This window comes from Panthera tigris, chromosome A1 (assembly GCF_018350195.1).
Source record: "Panthera tigris isolate Pti1 chromosome A1, P.tigris_Pti1_mat1.1, whole genome shotgun sequence".
Lineage (NCBI taxonomy): Eukaryota > Metazoa > Chordata > Mammalia > Carnivora > Felidae > Panthera > Panthera tigris.
In genome coordinates, this window is record NC_056660.1 from 230,963,176 (window position 1) to 230,984,403 (window position 21,228).

General features: G+C 43.8%; 1 protein-coding gene across 4 annotated transcripts in view; it reads left to right on the forward strand.

Moving 5' to 3' along the window:
• Positions 1-21,228, forward strand: part of SEMA5A (semaphorin 5A) — a 473,593-nt gene that overhangs the window by 193,314 nt on the left and 259,051 nt on the right. For all 4 annotated transcript variants that reach the window (XM_042997660.1, XM_042997674.1, XM_042997671.1 and 1 more), the window contains one exon: positions 19,783-19,882. In XM_042997660.1, coding sequence (XP_042853594.1) covers positions 19,783-19,882 — 100 coding nt within the window. The remainder of the gene's footprint in view (positions 1-19,782; positions 19,883-21,228) is intronic.

Consider the following 21,228-nt stretch of genomic DNA (forward strand, 5'->3'; position numbering starts at 1 on the left):
GAATCAAAATCCCATCCTGATGGATAATAAATACCCTACGCATTATCTCCCAGCGTGTGTACGCATACTTGATGCTAACTTCTGATTAATGTCCAAACTACAGGTGAGATAGGATGACCCCCTACAAAGCTGATTGACGGTTCGTTTGACGAGTCGTTCTTTGCGCTGCCCGAAGAGCTCACAGGCCATTGCTGGAAGATGGTAGCACAGTTGAAATTCTTGTTTGTCTTGAATTTAAACGCTAAATGAAAAAAAGTCTCTAATTATCCCTCTATGTAATGAGAACAACAAAAATCCTACAATCTATTAGCATGGCCTTAGGAGAATCCATCATGAGATGTTGTCAACGGAGTAATTTTTAGATCATTACAGTCTTGGATTCCGGATCATTCTGCCTCCCCTACCCCAGTGGTTCTAATGAAACTGGGTGGCCATTTTGCTCTCAAAGGGTACCTTTTACCATGCTTTTCTTGTTTGCTTTTTTTCCCTTGTCCTCAAGAAAATGGTTGAGTTATGCTGACGTGGATCCCTCCTTGCTGAGCAAGCCAAATACAAAGACTAAGTTGGAATTGATACAATTTTGAATTTTTCAAAGGGAGGGACAGAATTGGGTGTAGAGAATAATTACTGTAGGCATAAAAGTTATGTCATGTCCTCTGTGAGAGAAAGGAATCCTTTTAGATTCCATGGATGTCAACTTATCACCAGTTCAGCTTCTATCTGAATGTGTTGGGAAGTACCCCACTCTGGCCACTGTGTTTCAGAGGGAGTCTGTTGGAGGAAAGCAACACTGATAATCATGATAGGCTATGAGAAAAGCAAAATAGAGCAGTCCTCAATTCCAATAATGCCTCACAACTAGCAAGTATTTACTGAGTACCTTACAAACAGCATGTTTTTTAGTTTTTATAGAAGTTCTGTAAAGTGGCTATGTCTCTGCCTTTTTATAGAAGTTCTGTAAAGTGGCTCTGTCTCTGCCTTTTTATAGAAGTTCTGTAAAGTGGCTATGTCTGTGCCTTTTTATATAGCCCAGGAAATAGACCCAATGAAGTGAGATATCTCACCTGCAAGCCCATAGTGAATAAGGAACAGAGTGGGGACGAGACTTCTGGCATGTCAGGCTGCAAAGGCCAGGTTCTAAAATGTTACAGCCCATAGCTGTGACTTTTTTTAATGTTTATTTTTATTTTTGAGAGACAGACCAAGTGTGAGTGGGGAAGGGGCAGAGAGAGAGAGAGGGAGACACAGAGTCTGTAGCAGGCTCGAGGCTCTGAGCTGTCAGCACAGAGCCCGATGTGGGGCTCGAACTCACGAGCCATGAGATCATGAACTGAGCCGAAGTTGGACGCATAACTGACTGAGCCACCCAGGCATCCCGTAACTTGCTGCTTCTGCTACATGTGCGTGTCTCAGTGTGTGCGTGCACGTGTGCATGTGGGGGTGCGTGCGTATGTGGTTTGGGTGCTGAGCTGCGGATCTGGGGGACTGAGTGGTAAGGGAAGCATGTTGTACCCTAGTCAACACGTCTATGCTCCCCCTTCTAGGTTAACAGAAGTTTCCCATAGCCCTGCTGTCTGCCATATTTTCAAGAGGGCTCTGAGCCAATGTTTTGCTCTTTGAATCCGAAAGTTTTAAGGCAACAAATCTCATGGTGTACCTCAGTGCCTCAAATAAGAGGCTCCTTTTCTAGATTCCAAGGGTATTTATTATCCTGCAGAGGAGCAGGGCGCCCGGAATGTAGTTGAAAGAACTTTCGTTTAACATCCATAGCTTCGGATTGCATTCCAGTTTCATTGCTTTCATTGTGGACTTGGCACCTACAGACTAATGTTCATTCATTCATGTTTGTGTCCAACATTGATTCCTTCAGTTATTCCTTCAACCAGCATCCGCTCCTTCCTTAAATACATTTTCATTGAGGCAGTAGCTGCTTTGTGTTAGCCTTCATACTAGGCATTGGGAATACAGGAAGCAGGATGATGTGTGAATAGGCGAACTGAACGTGGCATCATGGATTCTGATCGGGTAAAGCTTGTGCGTTGTATGCCCCTGATGGCTTGGGTCCTTCATCTTGTCTGTGGAGGCTCATGGAAGCTTTCTGGGGAGGTACTGTAGCTGGTAACCAAAGGGCAGGCAACAGAGTGCCAGGTGAGGAAAGGGGCGGGGGGGGTAAAGGGAGTTCTGGATGGTTACTGGCTCAAAGTCCCTGATACAGTCAGAGTCCAAAGTGCGTGCACGATGGATGGCAGAGAGGGTGATGGAGTCGGAGATGAGGAGACAGTTTGGTATGGTCTTGCTGAGGTTTTATGTAAGGATACTGGTCGGAGTCACGGGGAAGGGACGGCGGAGGGCTGAGGCACTGAGCGCAGTACTATTGGCTCAGCCAGGCAAGCAGTGGTGCCAGTGACAGACAGTGGTGGTTTCCACCAAAGTCATGGCAGAGGGGAAAGAGGGAAGTGCAGTAAAGAAGTAGAAGTCACAGGATTCCATGAACGGGAGTGTGTGTGTGTGTGTGTGTGTGTGTGTGTGTGTGTGTCTGTGTGTGTGTGTGGCGGGGGTTGGGGCGGAGGTATCACTGCAGTATGTTCCAGGATGATCCACTGTCTTCAGTCCAATTGGATTAAAACCTGATAGTTCCTCCTATAACTGAATTTCGGCACTGGCAAAGGCATTCTTATAATTCTTGTCCAAACAACATTAATTAAACAACTTTAGTAAAAGAAGTGAGATTAGAAATTTACCCCTAAATATTCATCAATAATAATTGCCTTATATATTTTAAGGCATGAGGGGTCCAAACGATCACCTCGTCTCTACAACGGACAGTTGATTACTCCTCTGTGTGTGTCCCTTCAGCACAAGCTACCGACAGTCAATAGAGATGCTTTGTCTCTTGACATCACCAACTAAGCATGCGTTTCTGGGGTACCGGTTCCTCCCGCCCTCCCTGGGCGTCCCAGCCCTGTTAACAGACTTGCTCTTTGAGAAGAGTTCTCTATTCGTTCTGAGAGTTTATAAAGATACTGTCAGGCTCCCCTCTCCCTGGGCATCTAATACAGTCGTGTTTATGTTTTGGGAAGAACAAAAATAGACATGTTTATAAGTGTTGGAGCAAAAAAAGATCCAACTCAGGCTGGAGTCATCAGCTTGGTCGTCCTGTTTGTGAAAACAATTCTCGCTAATTGTAGCCCTTCCAGAAGGACAGCATTATTATACTGACCATATGCAATTAACTTGACTTTCCTTTCTCTACGCATGAAAATAGAGCACGCTGCCATGTTCCCCTACGCGTTCCCAAGCAAGGACTGCACATCCTTTCCTGGACACCATCCAGCATTAGTCTTTTCTTCCAGAGTTCTCAAATCTCTGTGTGGCATTAAATTTAATAGGTCTAGTATATCAAAAATAGAATTATAATTATGAAAAGTCAGTTAAAAGGAGGGTGAATGGTAAAATGAAATGAGATTTTTAATGGCTTGCCAACAGTTATAATTAATAAGATGGAGATCTGGCCACGCGTGTGACCTTCAGGTGGGGAATCGACAGAATCCCGAATCTGTGGGCCCGGGAAGGAGGATGATTTTTCAGAAGGACAGAATGCTGCTTCCTGCCAGCCATCATCGCCTCGTGTTTCAGGGCTTTTTCTTGAAGTCGAGCTCATTGATGTGTTCAGGAGGCCGCTTGGGGGGCACATCAGGTACGTGAGAGCTTTATCAGAGGAGACGAAGCAAAAGCCACACGTTCGAACCCCTGGACGAAGTTTGATAGTTGCTCTATCAACAGGTGACTCCTGTGTTTGATAGGCCCCTGGTTATCTTGCTCATAACAGGAATCTGCTTTTCATCGCGGTGTTAATTCATGGGGCTGATTCACTTCGGTATCTGTTTTACCCAGCGAATTTCCTTGAACACTAGTTGCAGATGAAAAGAGGATAATACAAATGTATGCTGACTGCAATGCCTAATACCGTCCAACTGTACAGCTCCCTCGCACGTCAAGTGGGTTTCTGAGGCTATAAAAGTTGTTTTGTGTCTGATTAAACACAGGTCCCTTTGAACTCCGTGGGGGTTCTTTTCCGCTAGCACTTTCTTGTAACTGTGTGCAAAGTCCCCCACCTCCCCCCCCGCCCTTTTTTTCTTTTTTGTCTGATTTGGAATCCAGAGAGCCAGCCCGCTCTGCCTCCTTCATCCTTTGGTACAGCATAAACTTGTAGTTACTGTAACATCTGTTACATTCCACACCCCGAGGCACAGACAGGCAAAGCTAAAGCTGGCCTCTTTTCCTGCTCCTGCGCCTACAGTGGGTTGACCAGAAGGCAGAAGCACATCAGAACAGCTGTCTAGTAACTGGTTAGCAAAGGATGTTACCCACCCGTTTAATTCCCACCAACAGAGCCCCCGTCTTTCCTGGGAGCCCACGGAGAGGAAGGGTACCTTCAGTGAGGCTGGGACCTAACGAGGGCTATAAGGCTGTCTCTTCCAGAGAAAGAATGGAGGCAGAGGGGCGGACTGGAATTTATATTTATGGGACTAGAAACACTATCCAGTGGGGGGGACACTTCAAAGCACACACGCAGATGAATGGCTCATTGGGCTCAGGGATGGGACTAAATAGGCAAATTTGCTGTCAGACCGGTACCATCATGACTGTTAGCTGTGAAATTCTGCGGTGAACTGTAGGGGCTGTAGGTGATTGGAGAGGGATAGCATGGCCCTCGGGATGAAGAAAATGGAATTTTTCATTGCTTGTTGCGTGCATCTGTTTGTTCCTTTGTGCAACATCCTACAAGTCTTCTTTGCTGATTTTCCTTGTGGGGACCATTCTCTTCTTGTTCTAACCTGCTTCCTTTAATATCCCAATTAGACGTGTAGCAAATGCGATCAATGTGTTGATGTCTGTCAAATTTGTATCTTGAGTTTGACCTCAGAGCTTCTCTGCCACCACCTATTCCCATCTCCACTGGGACTTCCATTGGGGATCGCCACTGAGGCGTTCATCAAAGGACTGCTGGATTGTTCTCCAGACCCCAAGCCTATTCTTCCTCCCGTGTCTCCTATCTCAGAAACGGCCCCATCGATTGAGTGACTCTAGTGGAAAAAATGGGTGTCGTCCTTAACTCCTCACATTTCCATGAGCCCCAATTTGTTGCAGGCACTACATTTGCCCCTCAGTGTCTTCAGGCTGCGGAGGCATATTCACTTCCTCCACAGAATAGCCAGAGGAGCTTTTAAACGTGCAAAGTAGCTCATGTCCTCCCCCTTCCCCCCACACACCTTGGCTTCTTAGTGCCACGGAAGAGAGGCTGGTGACAGTGGCAGCCCACAGTCACATCTGGCCCGTGTCCACGTAATGTGAATATCGTCTTGTTGGAACCAGCCACACCCATGAGTTTATATTTGTCTGGAACAACAGCACCAGAGTGGAGTAGCTGTGACAGACACCGTATGGCCTGCAGAGCCTAAAATACTATGTGGCCCTTTACAGCAAGAGCTTTCCAATTTCTCCCATAGAACAGAATCGAAACTTTTTCACCTTCACCTGCCAGACTCTCTACCTGAACTTTCCCTACCTCCCTCTCAGCTCTCCCCTCACCTTGTCTCTCCCTACACACCTGCCTTGTTTCTGCTGCTCGATGACTCTGGTTCACTCCCCTCCGCCGCCCGCCATCAGGCCTCTTCCAGACAGGGCTCTGTCCTGCAGTGCACTTCTCCCACATCTGTGTGGCTTTGTGCTGTCATTCAAGTCTCAGCTTCAGCGTCACCTCAGCGGAGTGGTCGTCTCTGGAAACGCTAGAATGTCACCCCAAGCGATACTTCAAACATCCACCTGTTTTATTTACCTCACGGCAATAACTTACTACTTTTATTTCTTCTTCATGGATCCCGTCCTCCTCACTAGAATATACATCTAATGAGGGCGAGAAGCTTCTCCGTTTATTTTCCTGCGTGTCTTTAGTTCTGAGAACAGGGCCAGGCACAGAGTCGATAAGCGTCTGCACAAGGAGGGCCATCATGAGCCTGGTGGCAGATGGTCCAGCGAAGAAACATAATGGCGTCAAGCAAGTGATTAGCGTTGGCCGTGGAAACTGGGCTCAGGGCAGGAAGAATCTCTGAAGTTGTGTAGGATACCTCAGGAAGTGAGTGTATAAACTTGTCAAGAAAAATTGAAAACAGGATTAGAAACGGGGCAGTGACGTTGAATTCACTTCAGGGAATTCACAAAGGCCGCTCTCAGCTAGTCCTCATGGCGGCTTTGCTGAAGGCTGAGAAACAGAGCAGATGTTTGACCACCCGGTCACATCGGGACCAGGTTAGTACCTGGAAATGACAACCACCACAGGTTTTCAAAGTGCACCCCGATGGGTGAAACAAAAGGAAAACCAGCCTTTATTTTCCTGTCTCTCTTGACCGTCTACCCCTGTGAGCCTGTCTTTGTCGAGGTCGCTGTGGAGGGCAGAGGTCTCCTGCAGAGGTTGGGCCAAGGCAGAAGAAATCCATTTCGGCTGGAAACAGAAACTTTAGGCCCTAAATGTCGGTTTTGGTTTCATGTTTATAACCTGCTTTTTTTTCCCGGTCTATCATCTTGAGTGACTTGGGGCTCTTGGTACCTAAAGGAGCCTGTGAGGGAGGGCTGTACGTTTCATAGAATCAGAGTTAGCACCGGCTAATAGGTAATAGGTCCTGCTGGATTTCCAGGTTTGCTTTTTCTCTTGGAGGAAATGGATAGATAGTAATTAACTGGGGTTCCAAATGATTCTGTGTGGCTCTACGTGGAACACTCAGCTTTTGCCTACGAGTTGGGTAATGGTTTTCTGTATGCCTTTTTTGTTTTAGTTGAAAGGTATTAAAAGCCATATAACACTAATGGAATAGAACATCCCGGAAATGCTGACGCTTGGTGATGCCATGTGATATAGGGTCAATCATATAGGGTGAGTGACCAGGGAGTCTTTCTAGATTAATTTGCAGTGATGTCTGGCTGAGTGAATTTCAGTAGGTCCCTTTGCTCTCCTGGACTCCAGATTCCACGTTATTGAAATGAGGCATTTGAGTAGGTGTGACCTGAGGTCCTTTCTCACTTTGAGACTGTGTGTTATTATTTTTTTCTATTACTAAAGAATTATGCTTAGTGTGTTTAATTATCTGTAATACATGTTTATTGAGCCCTTACCTATGCCCTAGAGCAGAGGTCAGGGCAAGATAGTGATATTTTAGACCTTGGGAGTCAGACAATCTGGATTCAACTCTGCCAGTGTTGTACAAACACAACTCTAGAATATAGGTAAACACCCGGGCAATGCCGTGCTCCATAAGAATTTATTTATGGACAAGGGCCATGGGCCTGATTTTGCCCATGGATCATCATTCGTCAATCCCTGCTCTAGCGCCTAGACACTGAAAATTATACTCCATAAATCTGAAAGTTCTCTTTCTTTAATAAATTTACAACCATATTTGGATATAAACTCATTCACATGTAAAACAATTACAAGAATAGTAGAATACGGTTCGTGACTGCTACATAAACACAATCGGCAAGTAGTCGGTATTATCCAGGTAGTATGGGTGGGCCAGAGGGATGGAGAGCACTCGGGTAGTTAAGGGAGGGTGCAGGTAGTTTCTGGGACCGCGTTGTGCCTTGGAACGTTCAACATTATAACCAGTGCAGATTCATTTGAGGCCTATGGTAACACATAGTAGAGCACAGATACTAAGGAACTTGCCCCCTTCTCTTTAGTGGCTCCCAGCCTGTTTACAGTTGTTAGAGGGCAGGATGGATCATTTTGAAAGGATAGACTCATGTTAGCAAAGTGGGGGTATGAGAACGAGTTCGGTCAGGAGCCAGTTGAGGAAAAGTTGAGGCGTCTATGTTGGGGGAGAAGCAGAAGAGAAGTGACGAGCAGGTAAGTTTGAGAGGGGCCGACGGCCAGGCGATGGCAGTTTGCTGTGACCATGGCAACTTGCCGACCGAGAAAATCATTGTGCGGGTGTATCACACACAAGAGCACGGTCAAAGGTCCCTGCCATCCAACACATTGCTAGCAGGGACTATCTGGCATGGCCCAAGGCCCCCAGATATACAGAGGCACTCTTATCTTATCAGGCATGATGTTCCAAGGTCTTCGAGATTATCTTCAGGAGTCAGTCGAGGGTCAGGCTTTTCTTTGGAATAGGCAGGGTTTGAACACTCCAGACCTGCTGAGTCAACTGGTTACTGAATAATCTCTCGCTTGTTACCTGTTCAGTTGGTTTTGAACAGTGATGAACAGCCTTCCTAAATGTTGCAGGACCCTTACACCCTTACACCCTTACACCCTTTGCAGGTAGCTTCTAGAGGAAGCTAAAATGAACGACAGATATTCTGCCTCGTAGCAGGATGTTGTCAAAGATGTAGTAGGGCCTTCTTCACGGTGGTCTTGTGAGGCAGGTGTAAACCACCCTATGTTGCCATCGTGGTGAGGGTGGGGACCTAGGGTTCTGGAGACCCTCCCGTGACTTCAGGCTTTGCCAAATGCCTCATGGGAATTGGCTGATGCATTCTTTTCGGCACAAACTCTCGTTTTCATGTTCTCCTTCTGTTTCATAGTTTGTTCAGACAGGTGAGGCAGTTGGTGGTAGCCTCACAGCCCCCACCAGTAAAAGCTTTGCATCTGGGTTCAAATCCAAATCAGCTTAATTCCAAGGACTGTGTCACTTTCATTAGCGATTAGGCTCAGTCCTGATTCAGTTACAGTGTTAATGGCAGTAGGTTCTGAGGAAACCCAGGATCAATTCGTCTTTCAATAGTAATAGAACAACGCCTCTGTATGACCAAGGAAACCCCGTTCTTAATAAATTAGATACACACTGTCCAGCAGCGAAGCCACGGGCCATGTCCGGCTGTTGAGTGCTTGAATTGTGGCTAGTCCAAGCGGAAAAGGGCATCAGTTATAATTTGCACTGGTTTTCAAAGTTTGAGAATGTACACATGAAATCAAAATATTTCAATAAATTTTATTTTGATAACATTGGAATGATATCCTGGGTTAAATAAGCTATATTGTCAAAAATTAATTTTACCTACTTCTTAGCATTTTTAAATGTAGCGACTGGAAAATTCAACATCGTATGTGTAGGTCACATTCTTATTTTCATTGGATAGCACTGCCTTAGAACACTCATCACACTTTATTTGGGATCAGCTAGTGTTTCTTTTCTTCAGTTTAGCTCTTTTGTGCGTATATCTCCCCTTTTTAGCAAAATTATCAGTGTCTTGAAGGCAGAGGTCTGTCTTACATAACTTTGTATCCGAGCCAGTACTAAGTGGGTTCTTCCATGTAGTAGGCACTCAAGAAATATTCGTTGACTACGTAAATCAATAGTTGTGTTGCCCCAGTAGTCTAGATGCATATGTCCTTAATGCTTCACCCTAAAGTTTCTGGTAAAATCTGGGTCAGTCTTGGAACGCGTTCTACCTGTACTACCTGTAGGTAGAATCAGTACTTTGGCAAAGAGACCCCCTGGGGACTTACTAGAATGTCTTCAAGCAAGGAGACTTGCTTGCACAAATGGCTTTTTTTGTACCCTTCAGACTTCTGGTCATCACTACTTACACAGCAAGCATGTGGCCACTTCTGGAGTCATCTAAGTGCTCGTTGAATAGAAACAGTTCATTTTTTATATTTTTAGTCACATTAACATCATTTGTAATTCTCAAGTTATAAATCTGAAGGAAATTACTTTTTAATGTCCTCTGGCACAACATTAAGATTTTGCAATTAGATTTTATAGCCCGTAGTCATATGCTGCAGGTCACAAAGCAAAATTAAGACCCTTCTGCACCAGGAAAGTTTCCTGTAGGAAAAGCCACACCGAGTTTAGGGGCAGGGCAGCCCCAAAACACACTTCACAGCCTGGAGGACAAAGCTGGTCACAGTCTGGGGGTTTGAAGGTCTTGCCTGGTTTACGTATGCATTTGTATAAACTTTTAAATTAGAAAAAAAATCTGTCTTGATGGATGGATGAATAGAAATTGCTTCTTGTGTGAGTTATCCAGCAATAAAAACCTGTCTCTTATTGGTTTGGTTCTTACCCGCAGCCCCCAGGAATAATTAGGTTTCCACGATCTTAAAAGTTATAAACAAAAGGGAAGGCAATGCCAGCCTGCCAGGCGGATTTGGAAACCAGTTTGCTGACAACATTCCAGAACCTTCTCTTTACACCTTGCTAAGTGTGTCTCAGGTAACCCTCGGATGACTGAGAATTTCATGGGCCCCACGTAACCCTGGCATTTAGATCCTGAGATTGAATAAGATCCTAAGACAGCCAGGCAACCACACAAACAAATGAAAACCTGGGGAAACAGTGGAAATCACAAATCCCACCCTTGATTCCGAAAGCGAGTACATTTCAATTGGTTATGAGGTGGTAGTTGATTCTACTGAAATTGTGTCTCGAAAGATTTCTCTTAAGATACCTATCCAGGAAAAACATAAAAAAAAAACTTTGTTAGGGGCGCCTGCGTGGCTCAGCTGGTTAATAAGCAAGTGACTTCGGCTCAGGTCATGATCTCACAGTTCATGAGTTCGAGCCCCACGTCGAGCTCTGTGCTGACCGCTCAGAGCCTGGAGCTTGCTTTGGATTCTGTGTCTTCCTCTCTCTCTGTCCCTCCCCTGCTTGCGCTCTGTCTCAAAAATAAATAAACATTTAAAGAAACAAACAAACTAAAACTTTGTTAGTTGTATATTACTCTGCAGTAATCTAACTTTGAGAAACAATATGTCTGAAAGTCCCACAGGAATCTCTTTGAGGTGCTGAGCATGCTCTCAGCCTGCCAGCTGCCAGTCTTTATCTAAAAGACACCTTCCCGAGGCAGGCTGTTTGCTCTTGCCTTTTCTGGAATAGTATGTGTGTTCCTTCCTGTAATTTAACAGATTTGTGACTATTATTTAATGCTTGTTTAAATCGTGCATATATATTATGCAGTGGATTCCAGGCTGTAAAACATTGCTTAAATGCCACCTGTGGCTTCAAATTATGTTTGAGTTAAGAAGACCCACATCAGCGAATGCTTCAAGTAAAAAGTGCACTATCACCGCTTTTTGGATTCTTTTTTTTTTTTTTTTTTTATTAAAAAAAAAAATTTTTTTTTTAACGTTTATTTATTTTTGAGACAGAGAGAGGCAGAGCATGAATGGGGGGGGGGCAGAGAGACAGGGAGACGCAGAATCCGAAACACGCTCCAGGCTCCGAGCTGTCAGCACAGAGCCCGACACGGGGCTCGAACTCACAGGCCGTGAGATCATGACCTGAGCCGAAGTCGGATGCTTAACTGACCGAGCCACCCAGGCGCCCCAGCTTTTTGGATTCTTAAGACATCTACCAGGCAGGCTGTCCAAGATGAAGCACTGAATTTCAGAAGAACCCAATTCCAGAGCACAGACATTTTGCAAAACTTGCAGTTAGTGGATTTTTCCAATGGTGAACGTGTGGGGAAAAAAAAGATGAGGTGTTTAAAATGTCATTGGGAAGGAAACATATGAAGAGACTTGATGTAGCACCTGACCTCTGTTGAGCAGATACACAACTAAACACAGAAATGATGGGAAAAACCCCTCTTTGTATTTAAAAGACTGTGTTTTATGTATGATGTTTATCAATAAAAATGTAAATGATAGGAGCCTTATGTCTTCTTGGTGTATTGGATACTTTCTGCTGGTCTAAACACTGGTCTAAAAGCATTTTACTTTTCCTAATTGGTTATTATTGAATATTTTTGTTTTATTTTTAAAAAGTCACATCAGTTGAACCTTTTGATAATTTCCTATAGCAAGCTTTTGAGATATTTTTCCCTCTAAGATAATCTTTAAGTGTATATGTTATATACATTATATATATATATATATATGTATATATATATTTATATTTCTTACATACTTTTATGCAAATATGTATGTATACATATATGTATATATATGAATGAACATATTGATGGCTATATCTGGATATAAATATGTGGAACTGTGTATGTCTGTATCTAGGTATAAATATACATGTAAATATATACTTAATATACATATTTATGTATCTGTATATATGTGTGTGTGTGTGTGTGTGTGTGTGTGTGAATAAACACATGTATTTATATATACACATCCTAATATATGGGTGAATATATTGAGATCTAAATCTAGATATAGATATTTTAGTCCCTTAAAATGTTACCATTATTCCCACTTGGATGGATATTCTAGTGCTGTGATGGAGAAGAAAATAGATGGGCAAAGAAATCACAGGGCTTCAGATTTTCACTTTGCCTTCATTGGCGTATAACTTTGTGCAGTCATACAACCTCTTTGCCCTTAGTTTTATCCACTAAAGGAAGGGGAGGGGGTGGACTGCAGGATAGCCAACACCATGTTGATTCTACAGAGTCCTACATAGAAGTTCTAGTGAGAATAATTGAGGTCTATACATTTGGAGGAACAAAATTGGCCTGATACTTTTCAATTTTTCTAGAAAGCCAAAGTAAGGCAGAGAGTATTGGCCTATTTCCACATTAGCTGATGTAACCAGGACCTGTCTTGGAAAGAAATGATGGAGATAGATGTCTACTGTTGGGGTCTTCTCCCTTCGGTAGCCTTATTGTCTGCGGTGGACCCTGGTTTCTTTCTGCTTTTCTCTGGGACCTTCCTTCTTCCAGCTGTGCCCTGCCCAATGGGCAGCTTGGGTTGGAACATTCCTGTCCTCAAATGAAAATTACCATCTCTTCCTTTCTGTCGAATTTTGCTCTCTTTTGGTGGGCGTCAACTACTGTTTCTGATAATTTAATCCATGCTGATATATTACTAGGTGCTAAGGATTAATGCACTTTAGACATTCCTGGGAAAATTGATTTTTAATTCAGACCTTATGGAAATACGGCCTTAGTCCCATCCTGGGTTTAGCTTAGCCGCTTACCACTTATGTTACATTTGGCAAGTTGTTTGACTTTTCAAACACTCAGAGTTTGTAATTTTTACATGTTTTATTTCTGTAAGAAAGAGTATAGCTCTGGCTTCACAGGATTGTAAACATTAAATATAATAAGAAGTTGTTAACGTGTGAAAAAGTATCTAATATAATTCCAGAAATTAAGTAAATACTGATAATATATAGTAACAACAAAAAAAAGCATTACTAAGAGACATTGGTTGTTCTGAGATATATATAGATGTGTGTGTGTGTGTGTGTGTGTGTGTGTATACATATATATACACGTGTATATGGCACCTGACCTCACGTGTATATATATATATATATATATATATATATATACATGTGTATATATATGTGTGTGTATATATGTGTGTGTGTGTGTGTGTGTGTGTATATATATATAAAATATAGTAATTTTTTCCCCACAAGCATAAATGTTTGTGAATTTGTGAATTTGGGTCTTTTCTTCCTGGTGAAGTGTTTTGCCTTAGCCTGCCATTCGACAAACACATGAGGCTTTGGAACTGAAATCTGTTGTGATCCCTTAAAGAATTTCAGGCAGGACTCATGTAGCTGAAAACCAGCACCAGGTGCTGAGAGCTGCTGAGTCAAGCAGGCTCACCTTGCTCTGACGGGCTGTTGTTGGAAGCACATGCCTGGGGAAAGCAGGAAAAGGAAAAAGAAGAACAGTGGCAGCGGTCCAGAGCACTGACCTGCCTTGCCGTTCTCAGGGCTTCTTAAAAATTCTCCTCCTTTGTTTTCCAATCATATTTCAGCTCTGATCGCGTTGCTGAGAATGGTGCGTGTAATGGCGGAAGCTGAAAACGACGTCCCTGGAAGGGGGATGCATGCCACCTTTAAAGAGTAATAGGCATCTCTGATGCAGGATGGTTTCTTTCACAACGTGGGGAAGGTCCGGCAAGGAGAACTTCCGGAATGCTCAGCCAATAGGACCATCTGCCCTTCTTTTCCTGGTGCCCAGCTGGCAGGAGTGCCCTACTGGGGGAGGGGAGGACCCAGCCCTTGCGTTTTCAGGACAGTGTCCTGTCCCCCCACACCAGAGCTGAGTGGCTTACACTGCTGAGAAATCCTGCCATTCTACTCTGTTCGCATCATCCCTGCCTTGTCATTCCAGAATGTTCTTTGCTCCAATAAAGTAATTCTTTTTTTCTTAATGTTAATTTATTTATTTTTGAGAGAGAGAGAGCATGTGCACATGTGAGCAAGTAGAGGAGGGACAGAGAGAGAGTGAGAGACAGAGAATACCAAGCAGGCTCTGTGCTGGCAGTGCACGAACTCTGGGATCATGGCCTGAGGTGAAGTCGAGTCAGACGCTTAATAACTGACTGAGCCGCCCATGCACCCCCGTTCTTTGCACCAGTAAAGCAGATCAGTGCATGGTTATTGACATTTTCTCCTCCCTTTGTTACACCAAGACCCTTGGATCATAAAACCTAACTGGTGACCATGGGAATGGTTTTTTCTGTAGATCTTAACTGACATGTGGATCATGGTTATTCATAACAATAGCAGAAACAATAAATGTATTATTTATTAAACTGAGTGGGTGGCAGTTTCTATTTAAGAGTATATAACAGTGGGAATCAATTCATTTTCAAAGTGAAGAGGATGTTGATTTTTTCCTTCTTGTTACTTTACAAAAATGTTGCATAGGAAGCTACATGTTAGGGTTTTTCCAATGTGGGTTTCAAGTTCCTCCCAAAAGATTCTCAATCCTGCTTACCGGGCTTCTTAATCGACTGAAGTTTAGAGTGATGAATGGAACAGGCCACCCAGAGCCACTTTTATTTGACCTGGGAGGTTTCACTGCTCAGTGTTTGCCTGCTAGTCAGCATGGTCCCTGGAAATTGAGTGCTGCAGGCTTTAGCCCCTGGAGGAGACATCAGTTTGGTTTTCAGATTTCAGACCAGGACTAGTCTTGAACACCAAAATCTCCTGTGATTCTTACTTATCAGGCTCTAAAAGGTTTTCTTGGCTTATGACCATGATTTCCTTCAATATCTTCTAGAGTGTTAATAGTAACTTTTATTTTGTTTCCAAAGTTTTCTATTTTCTAGTGTTGGTTGTGGGGGGTGGGGGTTGGTGACTAGCTTGAATTTGTAAGCTAGTCTCTAGTTTATATATGTCATCATTTGGGCTAAATTGATTAATGCTGACATATGTTCATGAAAGTTAGTTCTTGAGATTGTAATATTGGGTTCTTTTTAAAATCAAATCATCATATGTTTTATTAGAATATTTATAAAACAATCATATGGGTGCTTATGCAATGGTAAGAGAAGGCAAATATGTGTCACTGCAGCTAATTTTGCAGTAGAAGGTCATTGATGGGCCATTTTTTAATAGCCACATTTGTGTAATCAAAGGATTAGCTTGAATGATTACCATCAAATATTAAAAATTATCTACAAAGTATTAAATTTGAAGTTACAGGTTCTGTGTTTTTAACTTCCAAACAGTGGTCCTGTTGGCTGCTATATTTAAGTTCCCTTTCATCCTGATGTTCCTATGTGTTCTTTTCAGCAAAATCAGGAGAGAGAAATAGGAGGGAAAAGGTGAACCCATTATTTGGGAGAAGTGAGCGTATATTAAAGTTGATGTTGTTAACAACGCTATCTCTCAACCTAGCACGTGCTGTGTGCTGTTCGCTGCTCGCTTCCCTTGCCCTCATCTTTCTTTGGCATCTGCTGAGCTCGTTGGCCTCCACTTGCCCCGTGTTCAGACTCTGCCCTCACCTGCCTTACTTGACACTGTGCTCTTTTAGACTTTTGTGCCTGTAACTGTTCCTTTTCTGATTCTTTAGAAAGCAGCACTGATCATTTCTTGATGCTGGTATTGAATTCTGTTACTGTGGTGGCAAATTCTACTGATAGAACTTCTGACATTAAACTTGTCGATCCATCCTTGGGTTTCTTGAGTAGACCCTGTCCCATGTGAAGCAGTGTGTGTGTGTGTGTGTGTGTGTGTGTGTGTGTGTGTGTGTGTGCGCGCACACACACACACACACACATGTGCATACACGTGTGTGTGATTTGCTAATACATGTCTTTCCTTAGCAGTGTTTTCAGCCATACTTTTAAATGAGGGTGGCCCATGATTTTCCTTTCTCATCATGTCTTTGTGAAGCCTTACTAGCAAGATTATCAGGATCCTAATCACCTCGGAACTATGTTAGGAAGCTTTACCTCTTTGTCTAATCTCTGAAGTAAGTTCAATAAAGTTGAGATTCCATGTTCCTTAAGGGGTTGTTGAAACTTACATGTGAAACTAAGCCTACTGCCTTTTCTGACAAATTATATGTGGGAGTTTACTATGCGTTTTGTCAGAGTGTTCGACACTGTCGTAATAAAATAATATAATAACAATTTTTAAAAATATTTTTGTAAATGTTATTGTTATTTTTAATTTAAGAGAGAGAGAGCAAGCAGGGGAGAGGGGCAGAGGGAGAGATACGGAAAAACCCAAGTAGGCTCCACTCTCAGTGTGGATCCCAATGTGGGGCTCGATCCCACCATGACCTGAGCCAAAATGAAGACTCAGATGCTCAACCTATTGAACCACCCAGGTGCCCCTTAAAAGATTTTTCAAAATGAGGGACTTTGCATGTACTTGCAGACAAAGGGAAGGGGCCTGATAACACGGGAGATATTAGAGGAGAAAAGAGGTGATTTAGAGAAGGGACCAAAGAGGAAGGAAGAGTTGGCATGAGCAGAGGAAGGGGTACTGATCTTGGCACAGGGGAGAGGGCACCAGCCTCTGATCTTACGGCAAAGGGGGGAGGAGAGGTGTCTGAGACAGGCGCATTCTCAGTTAGAGACGGGTTGATGCATTAGCTTTCTCCCCAGGAGTTCATGGTGTTGTGTCAGATAGAAGTCAGGTGACATGCAAAGTTGAGAGAGCCAGACCTGGAGGGATGCCCAGGAAAATCAAAAAAGAAGAGAATGTGCAGATTATCCAACTTTTATATAATGTTAACCATAAAAATGTACTGTTTCAAGGGGGCAGCTCTTTGGAAATTGAAATAAAGGAAAGGGAACAAATTTGATGGAACTTTATGTCGTTAGCTTGCTTTTCCATATCTGCATCCCTCCTTCTATTATTGGAGGACATTTCAGGAAGTAGTGTAGCCCTTCCTGTTGCCCAGCATAGGAGCCAAAACCTGAAGTATGTCTCTTCACCCTGGTCCCTGTTGGCCACACCCTTCCTGTTTGTCTAACTGAAAAGAGAGATTAATGCATGGGAGGTGATTTTCTTCTGATGTCTTTTCATGTCCTCTCTCCCCACATGTGGCTCACATTTCTACTCTAACAGAAAGGTCAGCCCGTGGCCCTCTCTTCTTGACTCATGTGACCTACTCGTTGTCACCACCTTGAGTACAACACGTGTGCTCAGCTCTGGCAGCTGTGAGCTTTGATCCGTAGAGCCTGGGAGGGGCACTCAAGAGCCTGGAACTCCAGTCCTGGCAGGTCTCCTCATCAGGTTCCTCTCTGTGATGAAGCTGTTGTATTAAAACAGCTCTAAGTGCACTTCCGGGTCGTAGCCATGCTCCGCCATGTCTCTGGGGTCATTCTTCATAGAGGACATTCTCCATAGTTCACCTGAACCTATCATCTTTCTCCAAGACCCGGCCTTACCCCTTGAGGCCTGTGTGCCACTCTCCATTGTTTTCTGCTTAATTCTGTGTTGGAAGGATTTTGTTATCTTCAGCTGGTTGCCTTCCAGCTAGGTATCAGGCCCCTAGGCCCCCCCCACCATTGTTCCTCCTGCATTTTGACAACCAGCATTCATACAACCACTACCTAAAGTGCCTGGTGGTACTTTTAAAAAGCTAACATTCCTGCCCCCATTCTCTACTCTTTCCTGCCCACCAGCGGCCCATTCACATTCCTAAGATGCCTGCTTTGATGTGTCAAGTACTTGCCTGAGGACTTTTCAAAGCCTCTCTATCACCCATGAAGCCATGTCCGAACTTGTTGACCAGTGAGCTATATTTAAATATGCCTCTCAGTTAACCATCCCAGTAGTTTCTTGAATTACCATTGCTTTTTCCTTTCCCTCTTCTCTTTTGTCCCCTCGTCCCTTTCATTTTTAACTCTTTTCCTCTTGAAATCACTTGCCGATTCTTGCTCGTCCATTCCACACGGTGATTATTGCCTCACGCATTCAGAGCCCTGCGCCCTGTGCCGCAGGCACCCAGGTGAGCTTTGCAGACGTAAGAGCCTTCGGCTCCGTCTCCCAGGAGTGGAGAACTGATGGGCAAGCAGGTGGGCAGCACCGATTCTGGCCCTGGGGGCACCGTGGCATCCCACGTAGCTCTGCTCCTCTAGAACGCGTCTGCACTGTCAATATGTGGTCAGATCTCGCCTTTCTTTTACCGAGAATCCCAGTCTCCACTCCTTTCTATGTGTGAGTACTTCTTGTAACATTACAAATGCCTGTAAAGTCCTTGCGTTCATAGATACTCTGCTTAAAGAAGATACTAGTGTTTGCCCCCTACCTGGATTGTGAGCTTCTGGAACAGACCGTTCATTAACAAGTTTTTATAGCTCCAGGGCCTTGTACATACTTTGCTATAATTTTTTTTTTTTTTAATGATTTGGCTGTAAAATGAACACATTGAAATAAACTTCTAAAAAGGATCAAGATGCACATTAAAATTTCAAAACCCAAAGACAGGTCTCTCTAGAAGTCAACCCTGGTTTCCTTTATGCGGTGGAGAACTTCTGGTTTATGGCCTTTTCCCCAATAACTGATAGTAGAAAATTGCTGTATTTATCAGGCGGAGCCATTTCTTGAAAATAATCCGTCCCAATCACATCAACGAAGACCTGTGTATGGGACATATTATGGGATGTGGGCATATTTCCGTATTATATCTGTTTTGTAACTTTGTTGATGTGGCATCTGTCATGTGCCTGTTTAGTCAGTGTGATATCACTCAGAATAGTAAATCCAAGAAAAAATGACAGATAACGTGGCTAAGTGTCAGGAATAATGCTAAGGTGAGGCACAACTAGAGGGCAACTCACTGAGCATTTTTTTTTTTTTTTTGGTGTCAGAAATGTGCCCATAAAAGTTGCAAAAATGGCTCGTGAAGCAGCATTCTGTCCCTCTTCAGAGCTGTCGTGTTACAATAATCAGACTCTAGGCTGGAGGCCATGTCATAGGACTTAACAGTCTTGTGAAAAACCTGTCTCTAAAGAGTGGCTATTTCCTGATTTCCCTTAGGGGAAAAAAACATGCCAATGAGAACTAGAAGTAACTAGATTTCACATCTAGAAAGTGCTGAATGTATTTAACATGCCCGGTCGTGGGGCCAGGATGGAAACCCAAAGTGCAGGGACACGAAGCGTCCACTTTGAAGGAAGGCAGATGGTGCGCCTGGGCTTGTCCTGGGTCCGAAGGAGGGCTTTGCGATTTCCTCAAGTCTTCAGTTCTTGCCAGGGAGGACACCCAGGAAGTGCTTTTGTTTGCGTTCAGTTTTCCCTGGGTGAAGCGCGTGAATGCTGGGTGGTTTTCCGCCCAGCCCAGCGCCCAAAGGGAAATGCACATCCGGCTTATAAATCACACCCGAGCGCTGATGCTCGCTCTTTATTGGGTGGCTGCCGTCTCTGTTTTACACAAGCTCGGTGTGGACTGTGTCACGTTCTGATGGGAACCGCCAGTGGCCCCTGAACGGTCGCGTCAGGGGGCCCTCCAAGCTTCTCTGCAATGTCATGTTTTCTACCTGATGTGCACCTTTTGTGGTCCCCGGAGGAAAGATCATTCATGTGTATCTTTTTATTTATTTATTTTTCCTGTTTAGAAATTGGCCCCTGGTTACGGGAGTTCAGAGCGAAGAATGCTGTGGATTTCTCGCAGTTAACATTTGACCCAGGACAGAAAGAACTTGTTGTAGGAGCAAGGTGAGAGATCTTCCGTTTTGCCACCGCAGATAATTTTGGATTTCGTTTTCCATCTGTGCAGTTACACGTGAGCTTCTCTGCTGTAGCTCACGAGTGCTAAGTAACGCTTCTTCTAAGAAGGAAATACGGCATAAGGGGCTGTTGACTATGCTACTAATAATAAGGTGATGACTGCTTTGCATGGCAGCATTTATTGGGTGCTCCCCGTGTGCCAGGAACTGTTCTCACATGAATTCATCTACTTTTTTTCCTGTGAAAGCTGAGAGGTAGGTATTGTCAACGTCCCTGTGTTAGAGATGAGGGGATTGAGTCTGGTCATGTTTATGATGTCTAATAAAAGCTGGACCCCGATGTCAGACCCAGGCGTTTTGACTCCAGAAACCATGTTCGTAACTTGTCGGTACACTCTTCAGTAAAATTCTGGAGTCGAGATTTGGATGTCCATTCCAATGTGACCTTGACTAGACCATTTTCTAGTCAATTGAGAATTCAAGGAAACCGTTACATTTCCCCTCTTCAGGTACACAAACTCCTGGATCCAGGTCAATATTCGACGTTGCAGTCTGATGACGAGGCGACCAGAACACAATCAGAACAGATCTTGAGTCGTTTCCCTCAAATTTACCGGTGCTTCTTTAGAGAACAGACAGAATCCTTCCGTTCAAATAATTTATCCTGCCAACGTATTTTGAGGGGAATTTCTAAAACATACCTATGCATACCTGTCTCTTAGGAAAAATATTAACTTTGAAGAAAGAAGCCATTGGTAGATTTGGACTCTCTCTGGAACTCAAGGAAACCACTTTGGGCACTGGAGTGATGTATCAGATTTACTAGATTATAAAACATACCTTTCCTAGCAAGAGAGAGGATGTGCAGTTTCCGTGTATACGTGAGTGAAGCTAAATCCGGTTTATACTCTAGATAAACACTGAACCGTTTCTAGAACCGTTCCTTTTGCTCTCAGATCTCAAGGAAACCTTGTGCACCACCCAGCCCTTGAAGACATTGAGATGTGCGGGCATAACTTTACATGGGGACACGGAGATTGGCTTAGCTCCTAGCACTGAACATGTCACCGGCATGCCTTTTGATATTTTTGAGCGGACAGTGAGTACGGATTGGTTGGGCTTATTTGGTCTACTTTTAGTTCCTTCAGCACATTGGGAATCCATGGGGGACTTCAGATGCCGACTTCCATCAAGCGTATTCACTGGGAGCCTGGATCGTATGTCGCAAGGGTTTTTAATTGGTCCTCTGGCCTCCAGGTTTTGTCCTCTTTCTTCATACCCTGGCCAACATCATCTTTTTAAAAGGCCCCCCTTCGGTAGTCCCCGTTGGGTAAA